Raw genomic sequence first — 15,687 nt, forward strand, 5'->3', positions numbered from 1 at the left:
GGAGGCATCAGAGCTTTGGCTGGATCAACCTCCAATCCTGATCCATCACTGGAGGAGACCCCTGACAGCCCAGGTTCCCTAGACATTTAAAACACAGCTCAGGGACCGAGCATAGCGAAGGGCAATAAACATGGTCATAAATCAAAAATAATATAAACAAATAAAAAAAGCGAAACGTTGCGTTTTGTTCACAGTGACGATCCCAGCGGTTCCACAAGCAAGAAAGCCGGGTGTGAAACGGAGGATCCGAAGGAGGCCGGCAGACAGAGTGGCCAGGAAGGCAGGTCCGACCCGCTCAGAGCCCAGCATGCGGAGCTCCAAGAAGAGCAGGCAGCGGGGTGTTCCCCTCTGGTGCAGAAGGCGAGCCTCCACCACACGGGCTCCCCAGTGAGAGTGCAGCGCAGCAAAGGGACGGCCTCGTGTTCCCATGCGGCTGCCTCCGATTATGAGCTCTCCCTTGACCTAAAGAATAAACAGGTACCAAGGCTTCCTCCTCAGGCTGTGGGAGAAGGGGATGGGGCGGGTGGGACTGTATTTGCACTGTGGTGGAATGACTTTCAGCAAATACATTAGCCTTTTGTTCACCTGGAGCTTTTGCCCTGCCTAGCTGGCCCTTTGGGTATGTGAGGCTGATGGAGGAATTAGATTCCCCACCTGTGACTGAGTCACTCTTTCACCCAAGCCTGCTGGCATCTGCTTCTTGTTTCCTGGATTCAGTGGTCCAAAATGGACCTAGGAACCCAGCTGTAAGTGTAGGCTTAGAGGTAGGCTGCAGGCAGCCAAGAGCAGCAGCATCCAAGGGTAGTGCCTTGCTCTCAAGTGTACAGTGTCAACAGGGCTCCCTGCAACTGGTTGTTCCAAATTACCTCCCTCATGGAACTGGTTGTTCCAAACTACCTCCCTCCCTCCAAGAACCATCTTGCCATCTTGGATCATGGAGAGCAGGCCCCCAGCACACTTCTTCAGTAGCATGAGCTTTTAAGAGGAAGTGGGGTTTATTCAGTGAGTCTCCTGCACAGCTTCTACCACGATGTTTGTGCACTGCTGCCACCACTGCCCTCAGTCCAGAGGAGGATGCTAAAGAGATAGGCAAGTTTACCAGGCTAAGAGAAAATGATTCAGTCCTAGAAGTTGTGTTCTGTGCCTGAGGCTACAGCCTAGCTCCAGAGCACAAGAGTGCCCATCTCTAGCTGCGTGTCCTGATGCAGGAGACACTGGGACAGGGGCTAATGGCAGTTGGCCTCTTCCTTCACAAGTGGAATGTGTCCCCTCCCTCCTCATCTCTACAGGAGAGCTGTTGTGCAAAACAGAACCTAAAGCATAATTTGTGCCTTTTCCCTGGGAAGGCAGCACAGTCAGAGGCTGTAGGATATGCAGACCCTGCAGTCTGTGAGGTGAGGAGGACAAGTGACAGGGGGAGAGTTCAGTGAAAGCTGTGCTACTGCAGCTGAAGGGTCTCAGATAATGAGGTTTCCACAGAAGAAGCTGCTACTTCTGGGACATCTCTCGACCACTTCCCTCAAGGCACAGATGCTGTCCCTAAACATACATGTCAGATCAAAGACCCAATAGATTTCTGAGCAAAAGAGACACCTTTGCTCTCTAGCTCTGTCTTTCTCTAAATACTGCATACTCAGACTTCTTGCTTCACACCAGGAAAAAATTAGGGGGACTAATTAACTGGCTTCACAAGCTACTGTGGATATCTTCAGGGTGGGCCACATCTTGACTGCTATGCATGTTCTTAGTCTCCTCAATATCCTACAGCTGCTCTGGTTTGTCTTGGGGAGTGTCTGTCCTGTGTTATTTTAGCTTTAAGGTCATGTTGCCATATCATTGTTCTTGCAGCAGATGCCAAATCTGCCCTGGATGCATGTGAACAAGAGAGACATGTTCAGCTGATTGCTCATTAATGTCTGGTGCCTCACAGAACTGACCTTGCAGGGACAGAGCCTATCTCCTTGGTGAAACCACTTTTCTCACACCAAAGGGGCCTTACAATTTGTGTGCCTCTCTAGACTCATGGGCATCTTCAGTGAATTGCCTTCAGCTCTGGAAGGGGGGATTTTCAGGCAGTGAAGAGCACTAATTCTTCCACTGTAGTATGTGTTTTTATAGATACTCCTCTCAATTTACTCATCAGTTAGTTTTCTTAAATGGGAATAACAGTGATAGGACCTGCAGAGTGCTGTCCCAGTATAATCCTACTTATAGCAGAACTTGTAATACAGGAATAGAACTCACAGTAAGAGAAAAAGGTGCAAGGAGACGTTTTTAGTTTCATAGCACAATGGAAGTCACATTTACCTTTTGAGAGAGGACTGAGTGCTAGTAAGGAAGAAGGGTAAAGTGCAGCCTCCTCTGCAAGACTTGGACCAGTCATAGCCCCTCAGCATCATCCTAGAGAGCTGGTGAGTGGCTTCATAGCTCTCCTTGCTCCCTACCCCATGAAACAGAGAATTCTGACAGTGCACAGAGCAGACTTGAGTCTCCCAGTCTATGCTGGGAGACTCAAGTACTAAAGTTCCCCTGTGCTTAGACTCTATTGTAATGTTGGGAGAATGCAAGGGACCACGGGAAAGAGGAGCATGCTTTCAGTCATATATACACTTGGGCTGTGCTGAAGGGCAGCACATGTCCCATGGATGAAGGAAAACACTCCATTAACAAACATCCCTTATAGCAATGTCCTTCCATTGTGAGAGGCTGGAGGGAGGAAAAAGCATTAAGAATGAGTGACATGTATGCTTTGTATGTATTTCTTTTTTTCTAATGTTTTAAAATGTATCATTGCCTTGAGTGACTCAGATTCTGTCCCTAAGCCTGATTCTTTTCCAGTTATAACATGGTGGCACATCACTATGTTCAGTGGCAAACTGGGTAGAAAACCAGTACTAACTGAGTATAAGATCAGGCTGTGGTCTCTCCTGGCAGATTTATAAATTTATGCCTATGGGCACTGAAGCCATGGGGTGTGCACCTCAAATGTTTGGCCATATCCAGGCCTGCAGTTGTCTTGCCTTTTGGCTTGCCTTGACCTTGCTAAATCTCCCTTCATATGCAATCCCTCATGGCAGTGGATATTTCACAGCCATTTCTAATTCAGCCACAATTGCTCAGAATGAGTGTTCATACTGAGGCCCAGGAATGTATTAAGCTAATTATTCTTTGAAATCCCCCCGATCCCCCTCCTGCTCTTCCCTTCCTTTGGCGCCGGCTGTCGGATCATTCCCCAGAGAAGAGTAGCTTTAAGTAGGCAATTACTTGTAATTCATGGGGTTTATTAGGAGCAAGAGAAGGCCAATCATGTCTGGCCTTTCTCAGCTCTCAGATGAGAACAGAAGGTTCCTCCAGCCATCCAGAGTTATATCTCCATTACCCGTGACTGCTGTGGTGCTAACAGACGCCCTTCACTCCTCTGGAGGGGAAGAACACAGGCTACAGCTGTGTGAAATCCTTTAATTCCTTTGGACTGTCAGTTAGCTCGATCTGATAGCAAATGAGGATGTCTCAGACATCCATTAGCAGCAAATGTCTGGGCAACAGCAAAGAAAAAGAGACAGAGACCCACTGCTACCAAACAAGGGTGGGGAGGGCTCTATGAGCATACTGCATATAGCTCTGCCAGTCTTCTCAAGCATCCCTTGGAACACTCCCTGTCCCTGTTATGCCTGCTGAAAGATACTGTAGGATTCTCCTTGCTTTGGACAGTGTCAATAGGCAGTGGATCACAGGCAGAACCCAGCCTTGCACGCCAGGTATGAACTAGAAAACAGACTACTTGAGGAGGAGTCCTCTCACTTCAGATCTAGGAGTTCTCTCACTTCTTATCTTGTTCTGCTCCTTAATGCCTTAGTCCTTTGGGAGTACTGAGATTATGGTCTGCAAAAATCTGGTGATGTTTTTTATCGAGGTACTGACAGCTTGCTCTGTTTCTTTTGGACTTTTAGAAGGTTCTCTCCTCACTAGCTATTAAAGTCTGCCATTTTTGGCACTGTCCTTGCATGAGATAAACTGGCCTTTTACTTCAGATCAGCAATGACATCTTGCCTTGGCTTCTAATAAGATCAGAGCATATGAATTTCATGTTTTCAGGATGGCTGTCACCTCCTTGGAAACCTCAGATAATTGTAAGGCTCTTGCTTCTGTTTTATTTTGCATTTTACTGTTATTCTGTCTCTCTCATTTGTTCCTCTTTCCCTCATAACACAATTAGCTCTACATTTTCATTAACCAGATCATTATTTTAAGTGCTCACGGTCAGTTGTCAGTAATAACTGTCTGGGTTGGGCCTTTGCAGGTTACTGGTTTAATTTACATTGATTTGCATGAGCCCTCATCCTGAAGGAATGGGCCAAGGGATAGTTCAGTCTCTTTCCAGGCAGGCCAACTTTAAAGACGTGTCAGGAGTGTTGGTTTTATGGCAGGATATAAGATGTCCTTGTTTATCCCAAAGGCCTGCTGCCAGGTCTTGTGGTAAATGACACTGTGCTCATGATTATTGGGGGGAGGGGGGGTGAGTTTTAGCAACATTTATGCAGACCATTTCTGGGAGGGCAGCAGTGAAAGTATTAGGCAAATGTTCTTTAAATTAGGGGTAAACAGAGCTCTGAGCCAGCTACCTTTGCAACTGCAGTGGCCAACCCCATCACTAAGAAAATTGCTAGTATTTCTTAGTGCTGGGCTTTGATGTTTGCTTTGGACAGACCATGAGCTCAAGGGCAAGGCAGACAGAAAACAGAAACCTACCTGCTGTTTGAACACAAGGCAAAGGTCCCTGCTTCATGTCTAGAGAGGGAAGTATGAAAGGATGTGCTCCCCATCCATAAATGTCAGCCTCCCAGTACTTGCTCCACAGCCAGGATACCAATGCAGGCACAAAATGGCTGGGCTTAGATTGTTCCTCTCTGCCTGTCATCTCCCAAGGTCACATTATCTTTCTCTACTTCCAGAGGAGTTAATATTGGAAAGATTCCAGAGGTCATTTACACTTCTCATAGCTGTCAGACCAGGTCTTTACGTGTACCTACATCACTCACTGATGCTTTTAGCTGTAACTTACGTCATGCTATGAGAAAGAAGAAGGAAGCAGGTGACATGACATGACTCTGTGAGCTGAGGCTCATGCCTCAGTCTCACTTGGACTGTGAAAGCAATTTGCACTTAAACTCAGATCTTGTGGAGCTCAGCTTTTCAAACTGTGAGTACTGGGCCAACAAGGCATGGTGAGGGACAAGTGGTATGTCTGGGGATGAGGATGCAGTCAGTAAAACCCATTCTTTGGTTCTGCTAACGAGCTCATATTCACCACGACTGATGCAGTAAATCCTCTGCTAATTCAGGACTGACTTCACCAGCACTCTCAGTCCTGCCTTTCATCTTTTTTGATTTTTCTACATGTGTGCAGACACATATTAACACAGTCTGCAACTGCGCTCTGCCCTGTGAAGTGCCAATGATAGCTTAAAGCCTAAACCTCAGTGAAGGTTGTTTGAGTTCATTCTTCTTTTTTTTTTTAACCCCATCTTCCACCTTCATCTTCACACTGTCCCCCTTGTCCTCTGTCAGTCACTCATTGGAACCAAATCATCTGTCATTCTCCTGGAATTTGTTAGTGAAAACCCAGCTGCAGAGGAAGAGTGGGGGGATTACCAGGGAGTTTAAATTCTAGACTACAGGGACAACCATACATACCTGCTTTGCTGAATCCAGTTGAGATGGTGTGTGTTGATGTATTTACATGTGTTTGTCATTACCAGCTCAGGTAAATCTTCCTTCTGCTTTTTTTATTATCTTGTCTCAACATTTAAAATTCAGACATTTTGCCTTTCAAAACTGAGAGTCTTTCTTTTTCTGGGTATTTTTCTTTTCATTGCTGGCTGACACCTGAAAAAATCAGCAAAAAGGAAGACACTTTGGGATTCAGAGTACATTTTAAAAGACACAACTCAGAACAAGCCCAGTCTCCACTAACTTACATGGAAGTTTATGTTTCTTGCTAACTGCTAGATCAAGCCAGCATTCTCTGCATTTAAAAATGAAATTTCCTTCCCTTTTTCTGAATGATTTCTCATTTTGCTGACAGTATTTACAAAGGTTGCTAAGGAGGGGAGAAGCATTAGTAACACTCTGAGACAAGAGATAATGCTTGACATTACCAGAGCACCGCTGACTAGGAAGACATATTGCTGGAACGTTGTATTTGCAGTGATGAACTTACCCTAAAGGCCATCAGAAGTGAGTCTGCAAGGGAAGGGCACCTGCAGGCTCCAGCTTTTATGACTGGCACCCTAGGAAGAGGCAGGATCCTGCTACAGCTGTGAGGAAGCTCATGGTGCTGATGATTTAGCCAGTCATGTCCAAATGGGAACCTTCTGTTGAAGTCCAGGGCATGGCATTGCAGGGAAAAGTTTATTCGGTGCCAGAAATCCCTTTGACAGTCATTGAAAATGAATCAGTGTAGAAAGTGGGGCAATAAGAAGCCATGAGGAGGCAATTAGCAAAAACTAACATATCTGCTCTCTGCTTTTCAGATCGAAATGCTAGAACACAAATACGGCGGCCACCTGGTGTCTCGCAGGGCAGCTTGTACCATCCAGACTGCGTTCCGGCAGTACCAGCTCAGCAAGAACTTTGAGAAGATCCGCAACTCCCTGCTGGAGAGCCGCATGCCGCGCCGCATCTCCCTGAGGAAAGTCCGCGTCCAGAACTCGGAGAGCTTTTCCGCGGAGAAAGCCCTGGTGGAGGGGTACAACTTCGTGGGCATCCCCCTGGTGAGGTCCCCGTCCTTGCCAGCCACTATCAGTGGGGCACTAACTGAGCTGGAGGACTCCTTCACTGAACAAGTTCAGTCCCTGGCGAAATCCATCGATGATGCCCTCAGCACCTGGAGCCTGAAGACCATGTGCTCCCTGCAAGATGGGGGCTCCTACCAGATCAGGGAGACCTTCAGCGCTAGCTCCATGCAGCCAAACCAAGACTTAGAGGCTGAGCTACAGGATCAGGAGAAGGAGGAAGGTCTCCTGCCAGATACTCTACCCAAGAGCAGCAGCACTCTCATGATGGCTTTTCGAGATGTCACAGTTCAGATCGACAACAAGAACATCTCTGTCTCTTCATCTACCTCGGTGTCCATGGCAAACTGTCTCAGCAGCAACGACCAGGCTGGGCTCTCTCCAGCTACCAAGGCTGAAGAAAGCCCAGGAGAAGGGGAGGGAGAAGCCAGTGAACTACTGTCTGCCCCAGAGAGCTTACCTGAGAACAGCCTCACTTCCACCGAGGTGGATGTCAGTACCAATGGCACAGGGGACAGCAGTGCTGAGCCGGATCAGATGGCGGTGCAGAAGCTCCAGTTTGATGCAAGCAATGAGGCAGGACAAAGCAAAGGCTTGGAGTCTGAGAATGCAGACAACTCAGAGCAGCTGAGCAGCAGCAGCACCTCCACCTCAGCCAAGTCAGCCTCTGAGGTGTCCTCAAAAGAAGCCCTGCAGGCCATGATCCTCAGTCTCCCGAGGTACCACTGCGAGAACCCAGCCAGCTGCAAGTCCCCCACACTTTCCACAGACACCATGAGGAAACGCCTTTACCGCATTGGACTGAACCTCTTTAACATGTAAGTGACTCTTCCTCTATTTCCCAGCCAGTGTTAATCCTCACAGGAACACATGATGGCAGGCTCTTGGTCTAGATCCATCTCCAGGGAACTTCGTTCGTTTTCAAGGGCATGACCATCTGGGTATGCAGTGCCCAACACAGGTTGGCTTCCCATCAGCTCTTTCCCTAAATTCTCACAAGTACTGTCCTTCTCTTCTGCCTAACAGAGGAACAAGCCTATGAGTAGTGTCCATGCTCACAATTCACTGAACCTTCAGTTCCAGTTGCTGTCCACTTGGCATCCATCAGCTGAGCCTGGGATCACTCTGCTCCACTCAGTTGCAAAGGAACAAACTAAGCTAGGACTGTAAACCCAGCCCTGGTTACTTAACATGGGGCAATTTCAAGTAAAGAGAAAGGGAGACAGAGGTAGACCTGAGCCTAGCTAGCCCAGTATGAGTCATAATGATAAAATTGTATCTCTGGATGTCATTTTCCTTCAGATACTTGGATAGATTTTCACCTGTCTCTCACACATCTGAGTTTGATATCCTATGAGAAGGCTGTAGGTGTGAAAGCAAAAGCAGAGCAGAGGTCACCATCAGAAGAGGTTAACTCACAGGGTCATACATGGACAGGCAGAAAGGAGCTGAGCTCCCTTAAGATTTAGATTTGCTCATTGCCTTTTGATGAGACTTTTCTCATCTAAGCAAGCCACGAGAGGTACTGGGTTTTGCTTTATCATCACACTCTCATATCTCTGTTTCCATTTGAGTCCCCTAATAATGAGGATGTAATGTACCCATACCAGGAGAACGTTTTTCCACACGTTAGCGTGGGCATTTTAGTCAAAGCAAGGACTGATCATTATGCAGTCCTAGGCAGAAGTTTTTCACAGACAAAGGGGCAATGCACAGGATTTATATATGTGTTCCATGGAGGCTGTGGACTCTGGGAGACAGGCATTAGTAAGAGAGGTTTTTAGGGTTGGTCTCTAAGAGCACACTCAGAAGTGAAGTGATGTTAGGTCAGACAGATTGGGGACTCTTACAGAAGTGAGAGGGACATATTTCCAGTTCTGAGTACAGGTTGGAGGACAGGAGTGAGGAAAATAACTTGCTAGCTCTGGGGAATGATGTCTTCAATCTCTGAGCATTATCTAGGGGACATGTGACTCCCTTTGTGGCCTCTTATCCAAGGGGCTGGGAGGGCTGTTAAGCTTTCTGCAGTTATTTGGTTGTTGCTTTCCCTGTCTATTTCCAGGAAGAAGCCAGTTTACTCTTGTGGGGTTTGGGATGTGGGCACTGATCCATAGGCCATGGAGCTGAGGCTGTGTCTGTATGTGCACACATCCTTTTTCCTGGCTTTCCCTGGAGCAGAGGCTGAAAGCCTGCAGCTTCTAGTGGAAACTGCCACAGCCTCTCTGGCCTTGCCTTGCATTTTTGGAAGGTAGTGCTCTGGCTTGGAGCAGGCCTCTGGAAACACATCGATGCAGTGGCACTTTCCCCATCCCTGCTGCACTGTGAGAGGGTGAAATCCCTGGAATGGTGAGTGCTTCATTATGCAGCACTGCTGTGATAGCTCAGTGTGTGTGGGCAGCTGGCTGCGTGGGCAGAGGGAAAGACAGCAGGACTGAGGAATCCCGCAGCATTTGCTGGCTCTGCCTAACACCCCTGCAGCACCAAAAATGGATAGCAGGGACCAGGCTCAGGAGAGACAGGAGTAGAATTATCTGCTGCACCTCTGGGTAAAAGCTGCATGCTGCACTATGTGGGATACATCTGCAGGTGTTCAGTGGAAGAGATGCTGTGTTGCCATCAGGATTTTGTGCAGAACAAATTGAATCCTGGAAAAAACTGATGAAAGGCTGCTGTTAGTGAAAGAATTTTTGAGTTATAGACTATATAGACTATATAGTCTATATAGTCTATATAGTCTATAGTGCAGGAGGGCTGTCACAGCTGGACTGTTTTATCCTGCATCCTTTGATGGCATTGTGTGTACCATCTCTACTGAAACCTGCACATCCATGCTAGTGTGTGCATTTTTTTCTGGCCATATTAAACTCTCAGCTCCTCTGGAGTGGATTCAGAGTCAGTCCAGTGACTTTGGAGTCACACAGGTGTAACTGACTTCATCCTTGTGTTGTGAACACCATACTGTCCCTTGCCAAATACCAAAGTGTGCAGGTGGGTGTGCATTTTATGAATCTCTGGTGCTTAGTTTGACTTGTGTCCCAACCATAGCACCTTTACACTTAGCAGGGAACTCTGCCTGTACCCTTCAGCAGTGAACCAGTAGGTCTGTATGATAATAAAGAAGGTGTATTGTTTCTTTTCCTTGAAGTAGTCCTGGGGTTTTCAGTATCAGATCTTGCACCTCTCCTGTTTATAAATTTAATGGACTGATTGTTCTTGCAGCCCCATCCCCAGCAATGCCACACTGCCCAGGATATTTTATTTTGACCTTACAGAGTAAGCAGAACTATTTAAAGCCCATCTACTTCTTACATGTCCGTGAGGCCCCTGTAAGGAGCAGGCCATTCTGCTGAATGCAGCTCCCCTTATAGCTAGACATATGTTGCTCACCCACGTACTTCACCACCTGACAATGTCACAGTCTGTGCCTGTGCATATCATGCATTCACGTGCTCTGAAATCTCATCCTTTTCTTTCCTCACACCAGGAAACTGCCTGAGCAAACTCACTCCTTGAATCTTGACAAGGAACCTTGAATTTGGATTAATGATGGAAGTATAACATCATTTAATGAAGTCACCTCTCACCTCTCTCCACTCACCAGCTCAGAGAACCAAAGAAATGTGGCAATCCTCCTGCCATTGCAATGATTCACCTCAGCACAGTGCACCATGACAGAGATCCTTCAGTGGGGGAGACTGAAATATAGGAGGAAAACTTCCTGCACAATGCACACATACTGTTTGTTCTAGTCTGCATTGTGAGACAGGCACCACATAGGCTCACAGCCACTCCCACATACACAGGGGCTTATAAACCAGGACAGAAAGATGGGGACAGATGTTTTATCAGGGCAATAGAACCAGGGGTAATGCTGTTAAACTGAAGGAAGGCCAGTTTTGATTAGATGTAGGAAGAAGATTTTTACAATGAAGATGGTGAAACACTGGCACAGGTTGCCCAGAGAGGTGGTGGATGCCTCATTCCTGGAGATATACAATATCAGGTAGGAGGGCCCTCTGAGCAACCTGATCTAGTTGAAAATGTCCCCACTCACTGCAGGAAGGTTGGAGTAGATGGTCTTTAAAGGTCACTCCCAACCCAAACCACTCTGCTTCTCTAAGAGCTGTGTGTGCAGGAACAGACACTGGCACATTAAGAAGCAGAAAATCACGCCCACAGCCAGGCAATCAGGCCCACTCAGCACCAGACCTGTTCTCAGAGAGGTGCTCACAGCCACAGAGGGAGAAAAGCCCTCTGACTGGGAGCTGCACACTGCTCCCTCCCTTCTTCTGACAAAGCATTCTCTGGGTGCCTTCTCTCACACACAAAAATTTCTGCCTGAGGGTGTGAATCAATAGAGAAGGGAAGAAAATCACAGCTAGGGGTGGGGGGAGTGGAGGAGGGATAAATAAATCTGAGTATGGGATTTCTGTTCAGGCAGCCAACATCAAGCTCAGGTGAGGAAGGTAAAAATGTATCACTCTACAATGAATGCTGAAAATGTATGAAAAACAAAATTATTTGTTTAACAGGAAAATGCCCATTTTTGGTTATCCCCCTTAGAGCCCTGAGCCTCGTTTGCCCAGAGACCATGGCAGCAGTGTCTCCTAAGTTTCTTCACAGAGGGAAGGGCCTCTGACTCTGGAGCAGATGGATGGCAGAAGAGTCACTTATGAGGTGTAGTACAATGCAGTAGGATCTGTTGTGGCAATGGGATGCCACTCGTGATTATCCGGTGGCAGCAGGTGCTGCAAGTGACACAGCAAGTCCTATGACATGTTTTTGTCCTCAGCAGCAGCTAGGGGGACACACAGCAAGTCACTTTTCCTCACCCCAACCAGTCCCATTCCTGACACGTGAATGCGTAGGAGCCCAGGCACATACCAAGGGCTGCACTGATGCAAGCCATGGGGTGAGCCAGAGGCAACAATGCATCAAAGAGCTCATGCAAACTCACCATGTCTCTGTCCTTCCCTTCCAGAAACCCAGACAAAGGGATCCAGTTCCTGATCTCCCGAGGCTTCATCCCAGACACCCCCATTGGGGTGGCACACTTCCTGCTGCAGCGGAAGGGCCTCAGCCGCCAGATGATTGGGGAATTCCTGGGCAACAGCAAGAAGCAGTTCAACAGGGATGTTCTGGAGTAAGTGTGGAAATCTCTTTTCCTCCTCCCTTCACTCCAAAGGAGTTGCCAACCCACTCTGCCCCTGGCTGCACCAGCAAGCACTCCATGCCCCTTTGTCCCCATTCTTCAGGAACTCCACCATTGTCAGTCCCTATCTGTCGTTCCTCTACACATTTCCTAGCTATGTGTGTCACCCTTCATATCATCAGTTCTTTCATTTCTGTCCTTCCTCAGCAGGCCTGCAGTCACCTAGCAGGAGCTCAGCACTGTCAGGTGGTAGAACAAGTGATGCTGGCAGGTTGGGGGCTGGGAAACTCTCTGGCTGAGGTCTCATCCCATCCATATAAAGTACCTCTGATGCCTTCTGGGAAGTACTAAGAGAGGCAGACGAGGAAAAACATCTGCTTCTTGCTTTGAGACCAGCAGGGAGAAGTGAATGCTGGCTACATACTCAGTCCTCTTTCTGTCCAGGTTGGAAATTGGTGGCCCTTTGAGTTGGTCCAACTGCATTATGAGGATATTTACAAGGAACTGTTTGTGGTGATGAGGAGCATATGAAAATGTGCTATTAAGGGCTCATCATTGCCACAGCCGCCACGGAGCACTGAGGAACAGCCCCACTCCAAAATCTCCAACAAGATGAGCTGCCCCTTTTCAGAACAAATCTGAGGTTCCCTCCTGCTTCTGTTCAGTGGCTGCCTTTGCTGGATTGTTACCTTCAATTCTCTCATCATGACCCTCTCCTGGTCACAAGCCATGCATCTCTCAGCCTGCACATCTCTCCTCTTTCAAGTCTAGTTCATCCAGAGACCCATTTGAAGGCATGACCAGCACTCAGCTGTGTCTCTCTTTTATTATGCAGAAGCACAACTCTTAGTGAGGGCTGCCTTTCCATTAGGCAGGAAGTCCTTTGCACTGGGTCCTTTATTACATTCTCCCCCTCTCCAAAATGTTCTCTATTTCCCTTGAATTTTGCAGTGGTTTCTCTTGAATCAAACCATAAAGAAACTCCAAATCCCATCCACCTACCACTTTACTCCAGAGAAAAACTGAAGGATGCCAAAGTTCAAGAGCCAAATCTAAGCCTAAATTTTAAAATTAATTCCAGCTGCAATTGCTACTTCTTATTGCTGCAGGTACCCACCTGACCTTTGGGCCATCTCTTCTTTTAATATACTGTAGAAGTACTGATTTTTCCAGCAATAATACACATGTGTTGTCCAGTCTCTTCATACTGAGAACTACAATTAAAAGTAATTGCCTCTTTTTCTCCAGTAAGCATTGTGTGGGCTGCTTCCCCTCACAGATAATGTGCTCGGGTACAAACCTAGCCTCTGCACACACAGGGAAATATTGCAATAACAACAGGCTGACACTTCCCTGTAATTGCAAATTTGGCATCAACCCTGCAAATGACCATGTTCCTCTGCCTCACATGGAGCTACAAACTCGGTGCCAGCAGCTCCTGGGAGCAGTGCCTGTTGCAAAGCCTGGTGTCAGCCTCCCAGCCTCAGTGCCTGGGAGCTGCTGCCCTGGGGCTGCCTGTCCTGTTTCTGCATGAGGCATGGGGGCCATTGGAGCAGGTGGCCCTGCTCCATCATGCTCATTAATCAAAGTTTGCACTGCCTCTCTCATGGTAACACTCCAAATATTCACTGGAGGAGTGACCTTGCCCATTCTATTAACATCTGTAGAAAACAAGGCTCAAAGATGGAGACTGAGATATTGGGGCTGTGTGTCCCCTGGGGCAGGGACTGTGTGTGCTTGAGAATGTATCCAACAACTGGGTCTGAGTTCAGGGTTCAAACCTGTGTCTGATTGTGCCAGGCAACAGATGATGTGCTTGCACTGACAAGCTGTGCTGCCATCCCCTCTTCACAATAAATGCCTGATTTGTCTTCCATAAAGGCAAAGATAAAAGTAGACTTAAAATACATGTAGAATGTTCTAAAACAGGAAGGAAAAAATATGCACATTCAGCTGGTTGTAGCTGTGCCATTTGAAGGTACTTTCTTCCTGTGCCAGTTCTGAGCTTGGGTGTGTGCTTGAGCATGGTTGGTGGGGTTTGCAAGCAAATTTTTCATCAGCCACTCATGAGAGCTGGATGGGCAGTGGCTGCACACCCAGCAGTGTGTCATGCATGGAAATAAGGCATTGAAAGGAGAAATCATGGCCCAGAATTATAATCCTGGATATTTTTCCTGTCCATGCTGCAGGAAGAAGAGGGCTGGCAGTGTAGTGTAGTATGCTGGCATTTCCAGTGCACTGTATCTCAAGGGCTGGTCACAACTTAAGAGCTGTTTCTATGGGAGCAAGAGGCAGATCAAAGACCTTTTGGCATTTTAGAACTGTCTAAGACCTTGTGTGGTTCTCATTTCCCATCCAACTCCCATCAAACTAGCTCAGGAACACTGACACAGGTTGGGAGAATAGACTCTGCAAGGGCTGTCTTGCTGTGCCCACATCCACCCACGCTTAGTAAAGGTACATGGTATTCCCTGGAGAGCATGCAGCATACAGCAGCTTTTGCATGATTTGCCCAATACCACAGTCATTTTTGTGGCCCAAATGGGCAGAAGAAGAACAGGCACTTAGTCCTGCTGAGGTCAAATGCCCAGGCAGGGTGGCCATGAGCAAGCAGTAGTGCTTGGACAGGCTGTGATCACCTGCACTGAGGAAGCCTGTATGCAGGCAGAGATCTCTGTGCTCTTTCACATCCCAAACCTGACCCTGGAGCCTCCTCTACCTCCCAAAAGCAAGTAAGTTCAATTATTGATGCTACTTGCTGTGTTAGTTTAGCTTTTGCTTGATGTGAAAACTTATGTTGCAATTGTGTATTGTGAGCAATGTTTCTATTGCATCCAGGTTGAATTAACTCAGCTGCATGAATAAATAATAGCACAGCTTTTAAAACATCTGCAGAAGTGTCAGCCTCCCTTGTGCATTCTGAGGCAGGGCAGAGCTGCCCAGGTTACAAACTCCAGACTCAGCTGTAATGTCCAGACTTAGGTCTGTACTCTGCAGAGTTCTCTTGGTTTCTGCAGATTTTGAAACTGTGCTGGCTGTCAGAGGAGCCTGTTCCTGCTGTCAGACAGCAGAGCTCAGGAATGCAGAGTGGCATTTGGCACTGTGAAGATGATCCCACTTTACTGCCACCAGTGAATGTAAAACTCCTGAGAAGTGCTATGCTGGTTACAAAGCCTTTTATCTAAAAGGGCAGGGGTTAGGGTGAGGTAAGAATTTTATGAGGATTGAGCACTTTGGTGCGCTATTTTGCCTTCCCACACCTTCATGCCCAACACCTAAATGCCCTGAAATTATAATCTCCCTTCCATCTTCATGCTCTTATCTTTCAACCTTTAACTGATATTCTTGGAACTCAAAAAAGATGTCTGGATAATTCACAAGTAGTTCTACATGCTAGCCAGAGGAAGAGCAGAGAGAGCAGGAGATTTTCAACAGTTTCTGACTGTAATTGACACATTCAAATTGATAACACTGAACCACTCAGGTCTGTCTCTTTAGGAAGATGCAGTATGTAATTTTCTTGTATAGAAAAGACTTCAGTCTTTAAAAGTAGGATTTATCTCACTTGTTGTTGGCCACCACCAAGTTCAGTGTCTTCTAGAAATTTATTAATTCCTTTTGTCAATGGAGAGACATGGGGCCCTCAAGAGTGTTGTTTTTCTCAGTGTGCTAGTTTAGTCTGGATGTGCAGCTTTTAGGCATTTTGTGTTGCAGGGCATAAATCCCATTTGTAACCTATTT

At 47.1% G+C, this 15,687-nt stretch overlaps 1 protein-coding gene and 1 long non-coding RNA gene across 10 annotated transcripts in view; one reads left to right on the plus strand and one right to left on the minus strand.

The window, feature by feature from the left end:
* Positions 1-15,687, plus strand: part of IQSEC3 (IQ motif and Sec7 domain ArfGEF 3) — a 51,131-nt gene that overhangs the window by 18,015 nt on the left and 17,429 nt on the right. For 2 of the 6 annotated variants that reach the window (XM_030238359.2, XM_030238361.2), the window contains exons 1-2: positions 6,137-7,612; positions 11,776-11,937. In XM_030238359.2, the coding sequence (XP_030094219.1) occupies positions 6,540-7,612; positions 11,776-11,937 (1,235 nt within the window). In that variant the 5' untranslated portion in view covers positions 6,137-6,539. Of the gene's footprint in view, positions 1-185; positions 478-6,134; positions 7,613-11,775; positions 11,938-15,687 lie in introns of those variants that run through there. The other 4 variants (XM_018919752.3, XM_050969774.1, XM_050969775.1 and 1 more) reach the window with 4 other exon arrangements.
* Positions 1-15,687, minus strand: part of LOC108962765 (uncharacterized) — a 37,866-nt gene that overhangs the window by 10,360 nt on the left and 11,819 nt on the right. For all 4 annotated transcript variants that reach the window (XR_003945989.2, XR_001991475.3, XR_001991476.3 and 1 more), the window contains exons 4-5: positions 11,752-11,896; positions 5,695-5,886 (exon numbers count right to left, since the gene is read on the minus strand). This is a non-coding gene — a long non-coding RNA (uncharacterized LOC108962765). The remainder of the gene's footprint in view (positions 1-5,694; positions 5,887-11,751; positions 11,897-15,687) is intronic.

The sequence above is a fragment of the Serinus canaria genome, chromosome 1A, assembly GCF_022539315.1.
Source record: "Serinus canaria isolate serCan28SL12 chromosome 1A, serCan2020, whole genome shotgun sequence".
Classification (NCBI taxonomy): Eukaryota; Metazoa; Chordata; class Aves; order Passeriformes; family Fringillidae; genus Serinus; species Serinus canaria.